Source organism: Takifugu rubripes, chromosome 22 (assembly GCF_901000725.2).
Source record: "Takifugu rubripes chromosome 22, fTakRub1.2, whole genome shotgun sequence".
Taxonomy (NCBI): Eukaryota; Metazoa; Chordata; class Actinopteri; order Tetraodontiformes; family Tetraodontidae; genus Takifugu; species Takifugu rubripes.
Genome location: NC_042306.1, coordinates 2,223,917 through 2,237,654, shown reverse-complemented (window position 1 = coordinate 2,237,654; position 13,738 = coordinate 2,223,917). Strand labels below are relative to the sequence as shown.

General features: G+C 46.7%; 1 protein-coding gene across 8 annotated transcripts in view; it reads left to right on the top strand.

Annotated features, from left to right (window-relative positions):
• The window catches only part of st18 (ST18 C2H2C-type zinc finger transcription factor), a 34,142-nt gene continuing 20,404 nt past the window's right edge, over nt 1-13,738 (top strand). For 4 of the 8 annotated variants that reach the window (XM_029830617.1, XM_029830616.1, XM_029830615.1 and 1 more), the window contains exons 1-2: nt 1-54; nt 1,080-1,254. In XM_029830617.1, coding sequence (XP_029686477.1) covers nt 1-54; nt 1,080-1,254 — 229 coding nt within the window. Of the gene's footprint in view, nt 55-1,079; nt 1,255-7,696; nt 7,907-11,731; nt 11,873-12,015; nt 12,152-13,738 lie in introns of those variants that run through there. The other 4 variants (XM_029830621.1, XM_029830619.1, XM_029830618.1 and 1 more) reach the window with 3 other exon arrangements.

Below are 13,738 nucleotides of genomic sequence, written 5' to 3'. Positions count from 1 at the left end.
ATGAAGTTCAGCGCGATGTTTTACACGCCGCTCGACCTGAATGACACGCTGGAGGTAGGAATATCCCCCCCCCCTCCCCTGAGCCGACGGAAAGAGCTAGAACGCGCTTTTGCTTTTGAATGTTGCTCGTTTTCCAGGGCAGCGCGGGAGCGAGATGATCATGCGGGGTTAAAAACGTTAGCCGTGACGCGCAGAAATCACGGAGCGCTGTGGCGCTGAAATATTTATTTGCTTTTATCTGATCTATTTCCTAACCAGAAGGTATTTGCCTGCGAATCCCTGGCACTTTTGATATTACCTGAAGGCAAACGGTATATAGATTTATACAAGTTATTTACAACAACAGCCAAGCCATTCCTCTGGAAACTAGGCTGCAGATCAAAGGATTGTTTTGATCTCTACTTAGCATATTTGTTTAACCTAGCCAGTGATTCTGAAAAGTGCACAAGCTTTTCGGTGATATGCAGAGCACCCTTTATCCGTCTTTTTCTTCTGTTAGCGCTGGATTTAAGTACTTTCTGTATTTAGGAGACAACTGGATTTACCAGCTTTTGAATTTTTAGTTGCCCACTGCTAGCAGTCTTGGCACTCGGAAATAGATAACTAGGTATGTTCCACTGCTAATCCTGATCGGCCTTGTAATAGTATTTGCGGACTGTACTGCACTCAATTAGGGCATAATGTGCTATTTTTATTTCCTTTAGGTTGGATTATATGTGGAAATGTGTTTGTTTTTCACCCCCGATCCCCCCTTGCACACACACACACACACACACTTTCCGCCTCCTGTTTACTTTGCAGAAGTATTGTTTCATACTGGTTCCACTCTCGCCGCACTGGATTGCGAAATGTCAGGAGGGAAACAATGTCCAAACGCTCCAAACGCCACAATAGATGCCAGGGCAATCAGGAAATTTTCTGGAATGCTTAAGAGAATGCAGATGCACACAATGCCCTAATTCTCCCCTTACTTTGGGTTTGGGAAAGATGAGCCCAGGTTTACCCGGAGCCAAAAAAGGGGGCAGATGGCTCACAAGAGGGATAAACCTGGGAAGTCATGCCGTAAATGTGTTTTACAGAAAACAATGAAAGGAGCGGACAAAGCGATTGTGGCAAAGTCCTTTGGAAAATGGGAAAGCAGCTCTCTAAGGTCCAGGACCATGGAGAAGCCGGATGAGCCGTCCGAGGAGAGTAAGGAGGAGAGCCTCTCCAAGTGCACCTGTGCAGACCCCCGGCTCGGCAAGAAACCAGTCGGTAAAATCGCCTGCCTTTCCTTACTTCGGGTCCGTCTTTTGGCTTATTTTCCCTTCTTTTGGTGTTAATTATTACTGTGGTGACGTGTTGTTGTTGTTTTTTTTGGGTTTTTTTTCTCATTTGACTCTCTGGCCCGCCATATCTGGTGAACAAACAAACCACATTGTTGGGCAGGAGAATTCCTTTTGAGGCAAAGTGTGTCTCCGATGATACGGCGTTGCCAGAAAAAGACAAAGCAAAAAATAGCAAACACAAAAACAGTCACAGGTGCACGGGAAAAAGAGAGACGCGAGTGAATGGTCACCGCGGTCCCCGGGAGGTCTTTCAGTGTTAGCCAGTGCGGTGGGTGGACTTCTGACAAGGACGCTGGTTAGCAGCCAGGTGGAGTGTGTAACTGAGAATGCCTCTGTTTATTCTTTTTACATGCTAATGTGGCTCCTGTGCGACTTTAAAGCAAAACTTTTTTTTTTTTTTTTTGTAATTTCCAGCAGCTACAGACAGGAAAACTTTTGTCCGGCAGCGAGGGGGCAAAACACATGACAAAGGGGCTACGTGGCTATTATTTCTAACAACGTGTGGCATTTGTCTTATTTGCACACTATGCAGTTAAATATAGTGCGTGGATGTGGACGGCAGCACCCCCAACCCCCCCGCCCCCCATCCCCAAAAAAAGACTTCTAATAAAAGACTACATGAGGCCCAAAGATCTGAGCAAATGCACCCCTATGTGGCCAAATTATGCACAGTGGGGTATTTAGATTAAAGAAACTGGCTTCCATCTCTCTGCCTTACTGGGCCGTGCAACTTTTTAGTATAGCGGGCTATCGATATTGTGGTAATCACACTGTGAAATGTATCTTAATCTTTGCTTACAAAGCTAGCTTAATGTCAACTCGGGGAGCACAAAGGAGCGGCGCGGCCTTCCTTCACACACCTTGTAGTGTACCCTCCGCAGAGAGCTTAAAAGCCACCGCGTCTGCCATCTGCACTTCCAGGAACTCTTCTGCATAGCCATTAAAACAAGCTGTCTCAAAGGACATCGTTCGCGTTTGAGCGTCAACCCTGAATTACCGTGCGTTCATTATAATTATAAGGGAGGAGGGCTGCCAGGCTAGAGCGCAGAATGCCAGGTGCACACTTCCGTAATCTATCATTTCAAACAAATCGCAGCATTAACAACAGTATCTACATGCCTTTCAGCCATTAGTTCACTTTGGCTTTCAAACTCGCATCAGCCGTCGGGGCTTTTTGTTTGCCCTGACACACGCTCGCATCACACACTCGCACATAGAAAGTGCAACACTTTGTAGTGTTCCGTTTTTGCTAAGCCTGCTTAGGTTATGTGACTGAGCCATGCCGCTGTGTGAAATTTTATCCCGATACTGGCAACAGTATCCTTGTGAGGGAGTCTTGTAAAATAGGTTTACTTAGCGCCTTTGCTGGCATTTTCCGAAGATAGCAAATGCACAAACACTGTCCATGATCGGATTAGCTGTTCGACAGAATGATGCAACTCTTTGTCTGTCTTGTGTGGCGCAGGTTCCCCTGCGCTTAAGTTTAGTGGTCATCCTCGACAGAATAGAAAAACATCGGAATGATCCAGAAATCCGGAAATTACAAAAGACAATCGGTGACAGCCGCGATCGGCCACGCTTCGTGGCGTAAATACGGCAGGTGGCTGCCCCGAAGTGGATCGCTCCTGCGGATTTTCGTTCTTTTTATTTCTTCCTGATACCGTCTCAACCTGCAGCTGCCTGGAATCAACACAAGTCCCAGTTTTGGTTTTGAACTTAGCCCGGCTGTTCCTGTCGCCGAGCTGAGGCCCAGGATTTAAATTGCATGTGATAAGTGTGAAAGACTTCTCAAAGTGCACGTGTACAGTAGGGAGCGCGCCATGCCAAGTGCACACGGAGGGGACGCGGTTGCACCTGAGGACACGGAGCCGTGCAGCCGGAGTCACGAGGTGTGTCACGAGGAACGGTTAATTACGCAATTTACGACACAAATATCTCCTCGGATCTCGCTTATTTACATTTTAATTACAACTATTACTTATTCTTATATTTTGGATGTGACCATAGCGAGCCCAATTCCTCCCCTACACTCGAAAGAAGCAGAATGACTGTTTCCCACTGGAGGTTTAGATGCTTGTTTATCACTTTTAAATACCATCATCTTTGCTGAAATCCCCTCTCAAAAGAACCTTTCACTTGCTGGAATAAATTCAAATTAAAATTTAAATCCCTCTTTGCATTTCTTCAGCCTTTTTTTAAAATAGCTGCCTCCTTTTAGAAAGCTGTTTATGTAGTGATCTGCTCATAATCCAGTTTGTTTCTCAACAGCGAAAAAAAAAAACACACACACAGAAATCGTATTATCACTATCTTGGAGAGATGATGCGAGAAAATCAGGAAGTATAAATGTCTGGATCTGGGGAAGTTTTCAAAGTTGCAAAGCTGGAAGAGAGAGAGAGGAAGAGGCCTTTCAGTGAAGTTGCCTGCCGCACAACAATTTGACTTGCAAATGCACGGGCGCATTGTGCTCTGATAACTCCGAAAAAACATCCCAGCGACCTCCGGAATGGATCGGGTAGGCCGCGATCGTCGCGGATTTGGGTTGCAGGCGAGGCGTCGCAGGGCCGCGAAAAACGAGCCCCTGACGCCGATCCGAGTAAGCGATACCCCTTACGATAATCTTAAGGAGCGCTCGCCCTTTGAATAGGCGAACAATATCCAATCAGAAATGTAACAAACGCAAACAGAAGAAAACAAACAGACGTTAACGCGCGATGCCTTTCGGATAACAATCCGTTTCGGATCTAAAATGACGCAGAAGAGGCCATTGGGAAATTTAATTTGCACGAGCCAGATTGGATTTATTGTTGGGAAACAAATTGTAATTGTGTCTCCAGAAAGTTAACCAAGATCGAAACAAAAGGAAATCAATGACCCAGCCCCATTAATCACTCAACGCCGGCTACTCGTACCCAAGAAACTTACTTCATAATCAATTTCTTTGTCTTGCTCAAAGGGCATTAGCATTCGAGTTGGTGTCAGCAAGCTTCCTGTATCTGCCGCAATCAAACATGGCAGCCCATCCACGTTAATGCCGCTTTTTTCTCTCTCTCTCTCTTTATTCAAGTGCTGATCTCTGAATAGTCGAGATGATTTTAGCTTATTATGCAAACTAACTGGCGTACCAACATTTTAAAGACAGGCTTCCCGCGTTTGTGTGCTGGTTTTCTTTGGGCACCAGCTCTGGATGTGGACTCGGTGCTCCCCCAGGACTCCTGAGCCCAGACGGCAATGCCTCCTCTTCGTCGTGTCTAGACACACTATTAAAGCCACCAAGGTCATTATCTAACCCGCACATTACACACACCTGTTACCATTGTTGCCTTTTTGGCTGAATCTCCAGGCTCCTATCTGGCGATTTATAGGCGTGTCTGTTTCATTGTCCGCTCGCCCGAGTAGAAAAGACGGGGCAGGGACCCCCCCCCCCCCCCCCCCTCCCCCCCCAGAGATGCCCGGATCTGGACCCTAACCCCTCAATGACACGACACAATGACTGCGCGGCCTGTGAACCTCAAAGGGCGGACGTGGACTGACCAGTCACGCATCAATTTGACTCTCGATTGGACCGAGCGCTAATGAGCGGCGCCCCCTGCGGGTTCCTCAGTTTACAGCGTCCTACAGGCGTCCGTAAACATCTGAAATCTTACTGAAGTGCCTTCAAAGGACCGACATCTCGTCAGGAAGCCCCCGGTCACGCGTGCAATTCGCCTTAAAGGAGATTGCCGGGAAGTAATCTGAACGTTTCTTTTAACGGCGGCTCGGTGACGTGCGGCGTTGATAATGATCCCCATGAAAAATACCCTGCATCTTCAAAAGGAGACCCTCTGTCTGCTGACATTAACACAAAGAAAGTTCCACATCCCGGAGCCGTATCAGCAACACGTACTTATGTTGGTATTTGCATATGTAAATCAATACATACACTTATATATATATATGTGTATGTGTGTTTACGACTCTACTGGAGGAACAAGTGGCATGGAGAGTGGAGAGTTGGGCTCCACCAAGAAGGAGCCTTTTGGGCGAAGCTCAACGCATTCCGGGCGACATTAACCACAGTATGATATAGGTTTTTACGTTAAATGGATGCGCACCGCCGCCCGAATTAGCCGCGTGGCTTTTTGCCGAAATTACAGGGGCGGGGCGGCCGAGCGAGGGGGTTTGTTGAAGTTGCGCCGCTGACATTTTGATCCCGCGCTGCATTAGAAGAATTCAGTTAAACATATTTGTGTAGGTTTCGCAGGAGGAAGGTATAGTGCTCAAAACAACAGGGTGGCGCGACCCTTCGCTCTGCTCACATAATTTGCCGCGGAACGCGAAAAGCTTTTAGACGCAGATGTGACCCATTGTAATACCCTTCTAAACGCAATCAAACACTTTCTACAAATATGAGCAGGACTTTTTAAACGTGAACCCTTGTTTGACATGTAATTTCGTCCAGCCCACTCCTCTTTCATTCCTCCATCAGCTCGCTCCGGTTATGCCCACATTTTTCCGTTGATGAAACAGCTTTGAAAACAAAACAAAACAAAAAAAAAAACACCAGTAGTTTGTGTTCTAAGCCCGCTCTGAACGAGGCCTTTTTTATTTATTTTTTTAAACAGATGCTGGGGCCAAAAGAAGACATTTGCATTTTTTAAATCCAGCCTCAATATCTCGCCTTCTCATGACTTGTCAAGACCGTCTGACATGAGTTGATTTGTTTTTTTTCCAAGTGTTTTTCAAGCCCAAGACATGAAATAATCATCCCCGCAACAAGGTTCCTCCGCGTCAGCAAACAAAGAACAGGGGATTTGATAAGACGCTTAGATGGAGGAGTTTTCGTATGTGTTTCTGTGATTAACAGGCACAAATAGATGGGAAAAAAGGGGAGGAAAGCTGGCCTGCTGTCTTTGTATGTGTCTCTAACGGTGTATCATGAATTGGCTCTTGAAGACAGTTAGAAATTAGACTTTCAAATGAGGCATTAAACAAGGTGATGATCAACTGCCAAACCTTAAGTAATGATATTCTCCATCCTCGAGTCCCCAGCCTTGCATAACAAAACGAAACAAATCGCAGGAAAGAGAGAGAGAAAAATGAAAATACATTATTATTACATATTGTGTCGGCGCCTCGGTCCCCGGGGGGGCCGGAGAGGAGGAGGAGGTGTGTGTGGGGGGGTTACACATCACTATGTTTGGGTGACCTCTACCATCAGCTGGGGAAGGGCTACGCTAGGATCTTGGAGGAGGAGGAGGAGTGGAGTAGAGGGTTCGGGGGGGGGCTCTTGGGTACCACTTATTTTAAATCCCGAGCTGTGCCGTACCACCCCCTTCTCCTGCCCCGCCACCCCCACCCCTTGCCCCTGGCTCCACCCAGAAGTGTGGTTGCCTTTGTCATTGTAATTTGGCCCTGTTTGCTAAACGCTTCCACTGTTTACTCTGCGCTATAGGGGCTTGTATGAACAGGAGTCAGCAGGACGCAGGGTGACATCACTCGGGCTCAGGGGTGGGGGGTTGAAAAGCTGCATTTGCCATTTTCTCGGGGCCCCCTTTCTTCTTTTATTCTTGCCCGTCTCAATCCAGGCCTGTCGAACGCATGAGCTAACTCGGGAGGCTAACATGGCCTACAGGGAGGAATTACACCTAATTAGTTGAATAACTGCTCGGCAGCAGCCTTCCGTAGTCACCAAAAATCATTTCCAGGTCTCTGCCTTTTACTGATAGCCAGACTTCTCGTGACAGGAAGAGAGAAAAAAACCCCACATCAGACAAAGCTTTTACATTCAAATGATCCAGGAGAAATGAAACAGACTGACAGGTATAGACATTAGAAAGGGGGCAAAATCAAATTAACAGGACAAGGATTTCATATCGTCTATTTTTGTTGTTGCCGTAGCGATAAAGTCGCAGACACTGGAACTGGTCTGTTGAGCCATTGTTATCATCCCTGGCCATCTGCTGCCGAGGAGTGACATTCCCTCTCATTTGCATGATGAGTGATGTATGAGGAGCTCGGGAGGGCATATGCCCCGGTCTTACACCGCCACAAAAGCCAGGGAAAGTTTGCTTCCCCCCCCACTCCTGAACGCTGAGCACGGCGGCGCCTCCGCCGCTGACCGGGGGGAGGCGCCGCAAAAACAGCAGGTCACCTGTGTGCAGCTACCTGCGCGTGCCGTGTGTTTCCACCCGGCCACACACACACACACACACACACACACACACCCAATCTGCGGCGAGCCCGCGAGCGAGCCGGAGCGCGGACGCGGTCGCGAGCGGAGGCCGGTGCGCGCCTCTGCCTCCTTGTGCGCCTGTTTGTGTGTTTTGCGGATGTGGGAGTAGGGAGGGGGGAGGGGGGAGGAGGATGAGGAGGGGGGGGGGGGGGGGGGTGGCTGTTGATGTGCAAATGTGCATCATGTTGAAGGGCTGTGAATGGGGAGGTGTGACGTAAAAAAAGGAGCCGAACGCAGGTGCTTATCTCGAGGCTGTCAAAGGCGCAGTATGTCATATTCCTGGGGACTACCTTTCAAAGCCACAGCAGCAGCTCGGCGACCGACACACTGGGAGAACATCAAACTTTTTGGACCGCGGCAGTAGGTTGGTGTTCGAGTTCCTTTTTTAAAAAGAAAAAAAAAATATTTGATTTATTTTAATTATTTTTTTTTTCTTCCCAATTTCGTAATAGCGATGGCTCGGTCAGCCGTCGTGATGACCGATACTCTGCTCCACATGTGCACGGCGAGCGCGTTCAGCTCAGCCTGGTAGTTACTGTCGGGTTAAATCCGAAACAGGAGCTGAAATGTGCCCGAAACTTGCTCAGATTTGCGGAGATTTGCTCGGCAGCGATACTTGTGTTGCGCGGATTTCAGGAGATTATGTGAAACAGTGTCACGCTGGCACTTTGTCTGAATCGTATCGGGAAGTGTTTGGAAACTATTGCAGCCCTGGCTCCATCCGAGTCGGTGTTCTTCAGCTTCTGCCCAGGTTCCAGACAGTTTGGGAGGAGATTAAATGGCTCAAACTGTTTTTTGAGAGGCATGACCTATTTTTGATCGTCCAGATAGCATGAGATAGTGTGTGTCTAGATTAAATTCACAGCATTTCTGTGCTGTATAAGCTTGTCTTAGAAGAGCACATGTTGGTATTGTGTGCAGAGACAAAGCACAGTGAGGTTGTCTGTGGCTTTGACAGTGACAGCTGTACATACAAGACCACTGAGCCTAATGCACTTAAACATTGACTCTGTGTTCCAATAACATATTTGAACAGTCGGTCAAGTATTTTATTACATCCTGTTTGGGCTTTCTGAAATTCTGGTTATGTTTGGAAACTGTGGTGAACGCAGCTTGGCTTAAGAACTCTTCAAAAATACAATATTTGGGGGGATGGGGTGGGGTGGGGGGTGTCCTATGTGGGTAAGTTTCAAAATAAAAGACAAACAGTACATTTTTCTTATTGTTTATTGGGAACTATTTATACTTCAGATGCTATGTTAAGGGGGGGAAATGCTAATTCTGTGTTTAATGTGCAACAACAAAGGGCGAAATTGAACTTTTGTGCGCCACAAAGAGGACCTTTGAACAAATCCAGACCTGAAAAAGCACTTGACAGTTTCCAGAGCAACTATTGATTTAGGAAGATGGCTGCTGGTCACAAAAGTTCATCATTTACCAGCAAATCGTGGTAAAATTAATCGAGCTCTGCTCAATGAGCCAACTTTCTATTTCTGTCACTGCTACATTTAAAACAAGTGGGAGAACTTTAGACATTATATAGGGTTTTTATTTTCTTTTTAGATATTGTTTATTCTCAGCAATGAGGGGAAAAACTGAACCTCAGGTGGAAAATATGTGTGCAAACAAACAACATCTGTCATATCTCTCATCACATTTTCAGAGCTGTTTCGGTCTGCGACCCAGGCGTGAGCCAGTTTTTAGGTTTGGGTCATTCCAGACGCAGCCTTTTTCCTCGTTTGGACCATTTGAAGTGTTGCTCGTCACTCTTCCTGTCTTCCACCATTTAATCGCATCTTTATCGGCTTATTCCAGCCAGCTCGCCTCTCCACAAACAGGGAAAGAGCAACAAAAGGCATTAGCTGCCGCGTCACGTCTGCAAAGTTGGGCCATTCGGAGACGGGACGCGTAAGCGAGGCTATAAAGTTGCATCTCTAATCGGCGTTAATTAAAACAGCGCTTGGGGTTAAAGCAGGGACGTGTGACAAAAGAGTGATAAGTAAGGGCCATTATTCGTCCAGCTCGCTTCAAAAACAGGATGAGTTGCTACACGACAGATAAATGTGACCTGTTTGGCCTCCAGGAACTGTCCAAGGTACCTGCTGCCTGTTCAAACTGCAGCCCCAAACTCATTAAACACGCCGTTAAAAACCTCCGCCATGGGGAAGAAAATCACGCCGCTTGTTTATTTCTCTTTCTGATTAAAATAAATTAATTTTTTTAAAAAAAAAGACAATTTTGTAAAATTCTTTGTCATTTTTTTTGGACAACAGCTGCGCGTCGTCGAGTTTAAATCCTAAAACGAGTCGGACGTGATGTTACCTGTGTTTGTTTTTAACCCCCGGTCACACTTCAGTTCGTTAATCCAGGAAAATGAATTATGTGGATTTAATTCAGCCAGGTCTCAGGAATGATCCATCTGCTGTCGGGCAGCTGGCGACAGGATAAATGCAATTAATTTATTTAACTTTTAAAAGTATTACAAGGGGGGAAAAACTGGAAAATTATGAACCAGCATTGTGTGTGTCTCCATCCATGATTTAGGGATCGTGTGGCCTTTATGCTTTTATTTAAAATGCAACCGGTCTTCTTTATTTTCATCATTAATAATTTTGCATAATTCGAGTGTCGTCGGTATATTAGAAATATTCTGAAGAATTTTGCTGAATTTTTGTGTCCTATTTTAGCTGTAATAAATATAAATGTCCTGGGCGTGCTAAATTTAAATCTAATTTCCAGAATTTACTGCAGCGAACCCATCCAGAGGTTAAATAATCACCAGAGCGCCTTGAGAGCCAGGCTGGAACAGGAGACCCTCTGTTTAACTGCTTCCTTTCCTTTGATTTTCCTCTCTGTCTTCTCAGTTTACCACTAAAATCATCAGCTCGGTGTCAAATCCACCACAAATCGGGACAAAAACCTGCCTGACAGGGCAAGACTATGAAATGTTCCCAATTAATATTACATGGGATTTTTCTGCCTCCCTCCCTCCCTCCCTCCCCCACCATATTTTTTTTTAAAATAAAATATATATTTGAGAATTTACCTTGATTGTAATGTACCTCGTTGGCTGCGGTTTTGTTTGTTGGCCTAACTATAAAGGATCTGCTTATACCCTTGTGGGTTGGGAAGAATTAGGATTTATGAATTTATTTCCTCTGTTGTATTGTTTAAACAGCTTTGGTTTAGTTTTGATCCCTTCCTCTTGCCTTTGAGGCTGTTCCACGGTGTCAGCTGTTGACTGATAGTAAGAGAACTGCCTCACAGTGTGAATGAAAGAAAACTAGCGGTTGGTAAACACTGATAAGGGATAAATAGAAAGCGGTCAGGCAGAGATAGTTCTGTGGGAGCCCAGATTGTGTGCGGTCTGTTAAAATGAGATTCTGAGCCTGTCCTTTTTATTCTTCCTCCCCTCCCCTCCCCTTCTCCTCCCCTGTGTGGCGTTTGTCTGGAAAATCTCCAGTGACCCGGCTCGGCGGTCCCAGGCTGCAGTATTCTCCTTTTTGTATTTGTTTTGTTTTCTAACAAGGGTCAAGTTGGCCGATGGACACGTCCCTGATGCGTATGGACAGCTGGAGCACTTACAATGCTCCCATTTCTGCACCCTTAAAGCAGGTTAGGGGCTATAAAAAAGAGAGAGAAAGAAAAGCAAAGGACATATAGGCATATTCTCATTCCTCAAATTTACAGTGAATTCAATAAACGCATCATTTAAAAACAGTAAAAGAATATCTGCCCATCTTCTCCTGCACAGTCTAATTAGTCAAGGATCTGTGTACATGTATCACCATAATACAGTAATTACAGTGGCATAATTATGCATTTACACTCAATTCACTTAGACCCCCGAGGAATATAAATCTGATTTATCAATTAAAATCACTCTCCATGGCTGTCTTATTCAAGTCGCTTTGGTACCCGCCTGCTTCTTCCCAGTAATCAATGATTTTCTTTTTTCTTTTTTCCTCCCTTCTGGGTGGAATCTTTTATGTCACCATGTGGCGTATTTACACAGAAAATAATTCAGTCCATTGTAGCCCAGCAGCTAATGAGATTGGTTGTTAAGTGAATGACACAGAGGCTACAGAGAGAGAGAGAGAGAGAGGGGAAAAAAAAAAAAAAGCTTAGCGTTTCGGGTGAATATCACAGCGTCCCTGTACACACACGCGCGCACACACACACACACACACACACACACACACACGCCAGGCAAACACTCTCTCTCAGCAGCGAGGCTCCAGACTGCCCTGTACCCCACATCGATATCCTTCTGCTCCGTCTCCTCCCCGACATCACCATGAGATGCAAAACAAAGGCTGGAGAGGGCACGGTAAGTCGCGCTGGCGGTTCTGCCCTGTCGGACATGTTGACACGAGCGCGTTTAGATGCAGGAGACAAGTGAGTGGGATCGTCTGACGCGAGGATGCGCTGTGCCGCGCCAGCCTCGGGCTCAGATCAGTAGCTCCGTGGAAGGGTCAGGGACTGTGATGCTGCGTTCAGGGGACTCCGAATTCCAGCTCTGCTCTCTTAACTCCACATCTGCTGCTGAAACTTTTCTCTTCCCGCCACGAGGCCTCGCTCTCGTGCTGCAGGACCTGTTTTTTTTTAGGTGAGGGGGGGGGTTTATATCTCAAAAGTGTCTTTCTGCCTCTGCTGCTGTCGCTCATTTGACTGTGGGTTTTGTCTTTGAACTGTGCCATCGGGGAGGATCTTGTTGACGCTTGTTTCCGCCCGATTAATCCGCTCTTTGGTGGGAAATGCTGCCGTGGTGACACATGCTAGACCCTGCAGACACGCTCACCTTCTCCGGGACTCCTCTCCGGAGCATCATTAGTGGTAGCTCTCGTACAAAAAGGGCATTAGCTTATCGCGCTCCGCTGTGAGGCCTGAAAGTGGGTTAAAGTCCATCGTGCCTATTAAACCCTGGACTTAAGTCAAATTTACATTTGTTAAAGATTACTCCTTTTATTGATGCATATAATCATATTCATGGACCATCTGCTGATTTGGCAAGCGTGGATCAAACTCACCACACACTCCCACTAACCTTTTAAGTACAAAATAGTCTGGCTTAACTCACGCAGGGGTCTGTGTGTTTGTGCGTGGGAGATTGTATGGATAGTGGATAATACTTAATTTAGATCCTCCGGGCCGCTCGTGCCATATTTTATTTTATCGTGATGGCTTTTGGGCCCGTGTTTGAACAACTGGGCAAATAACGTCCGCCTGACGGTAAACAAATCAGGATCTTGATATAAGGGCTCTGATTAAACTCCGGGTTTGGTGTCACCGCGAGCATGGACGGACTCGGGCCCGAGCGCGAACCAAGTTCTGGCCTCGGAACTGGCCACGGTGGACAACGACGGGGATGGGGGGGGGTTGCCGTGGCAGCGAGGAATACTTATGTTTGACTCATTCCAAACAAAGCTTACGCAGATTGAGGATTCATATGCCAGAGGTAAATCCGAGTTAACACGGATTTAAACTGGCATGAGTTAAAGGACTAGAGTTTGTAATCCAGGTGGCCGAGGGATTTTACCATACAGTGGCAAAAAATCACTTAAAACTCCCCCAACAGTCTAAGCCAGTGAGCCCAGTAAGCAGACTGTTCAGAACTGATGACGGCACAAATACACACAAGCAAGTATGTGTGTGTGTGTGTAAGCATGTTCAATTCGTGCACGCATTCAAGCTGAACTAAAGGGGTAAAATAAGACCTTGACAGATTGGTATTATTTTCCTCCAACAGGGTACAGGGGAGGCGCACTGGGAATTAGGGCCTTCTATCTTAATAAAGATCAGTGGCGTGATTTAAAAAAAAGCAAAAAAAAAACAGGCCGGTCTCCGTTTTTCGGAAGGCCTCGGAATGGCGAGGAAAGCGAGTGCCCCGCCGACGGCTGTGGTGGAAACGCTGGCCGGGGGGGAAACAAAGGTGGTGTTCTGGAGGACGGAGGAGCAGACATGGAGCGGAGTGGTTTAATGACAGGAACAGCTGACTCATTTAGGGAGAGCAGTGAAAGGTAATTAACCCTGGGAAAACTACAGCTGCCACGCGGGCTGTTCACTTCGCCGCAATCTGATTAGGAATCACTGCCCCAGTCTCTCTCGCCACTTTTCGGACCCCGTGTGTTTGGAGGTAAACTTCCCCTCCCCTCCCCCGCCACCACCACCACCACCACCACCACCCCCCCACCCC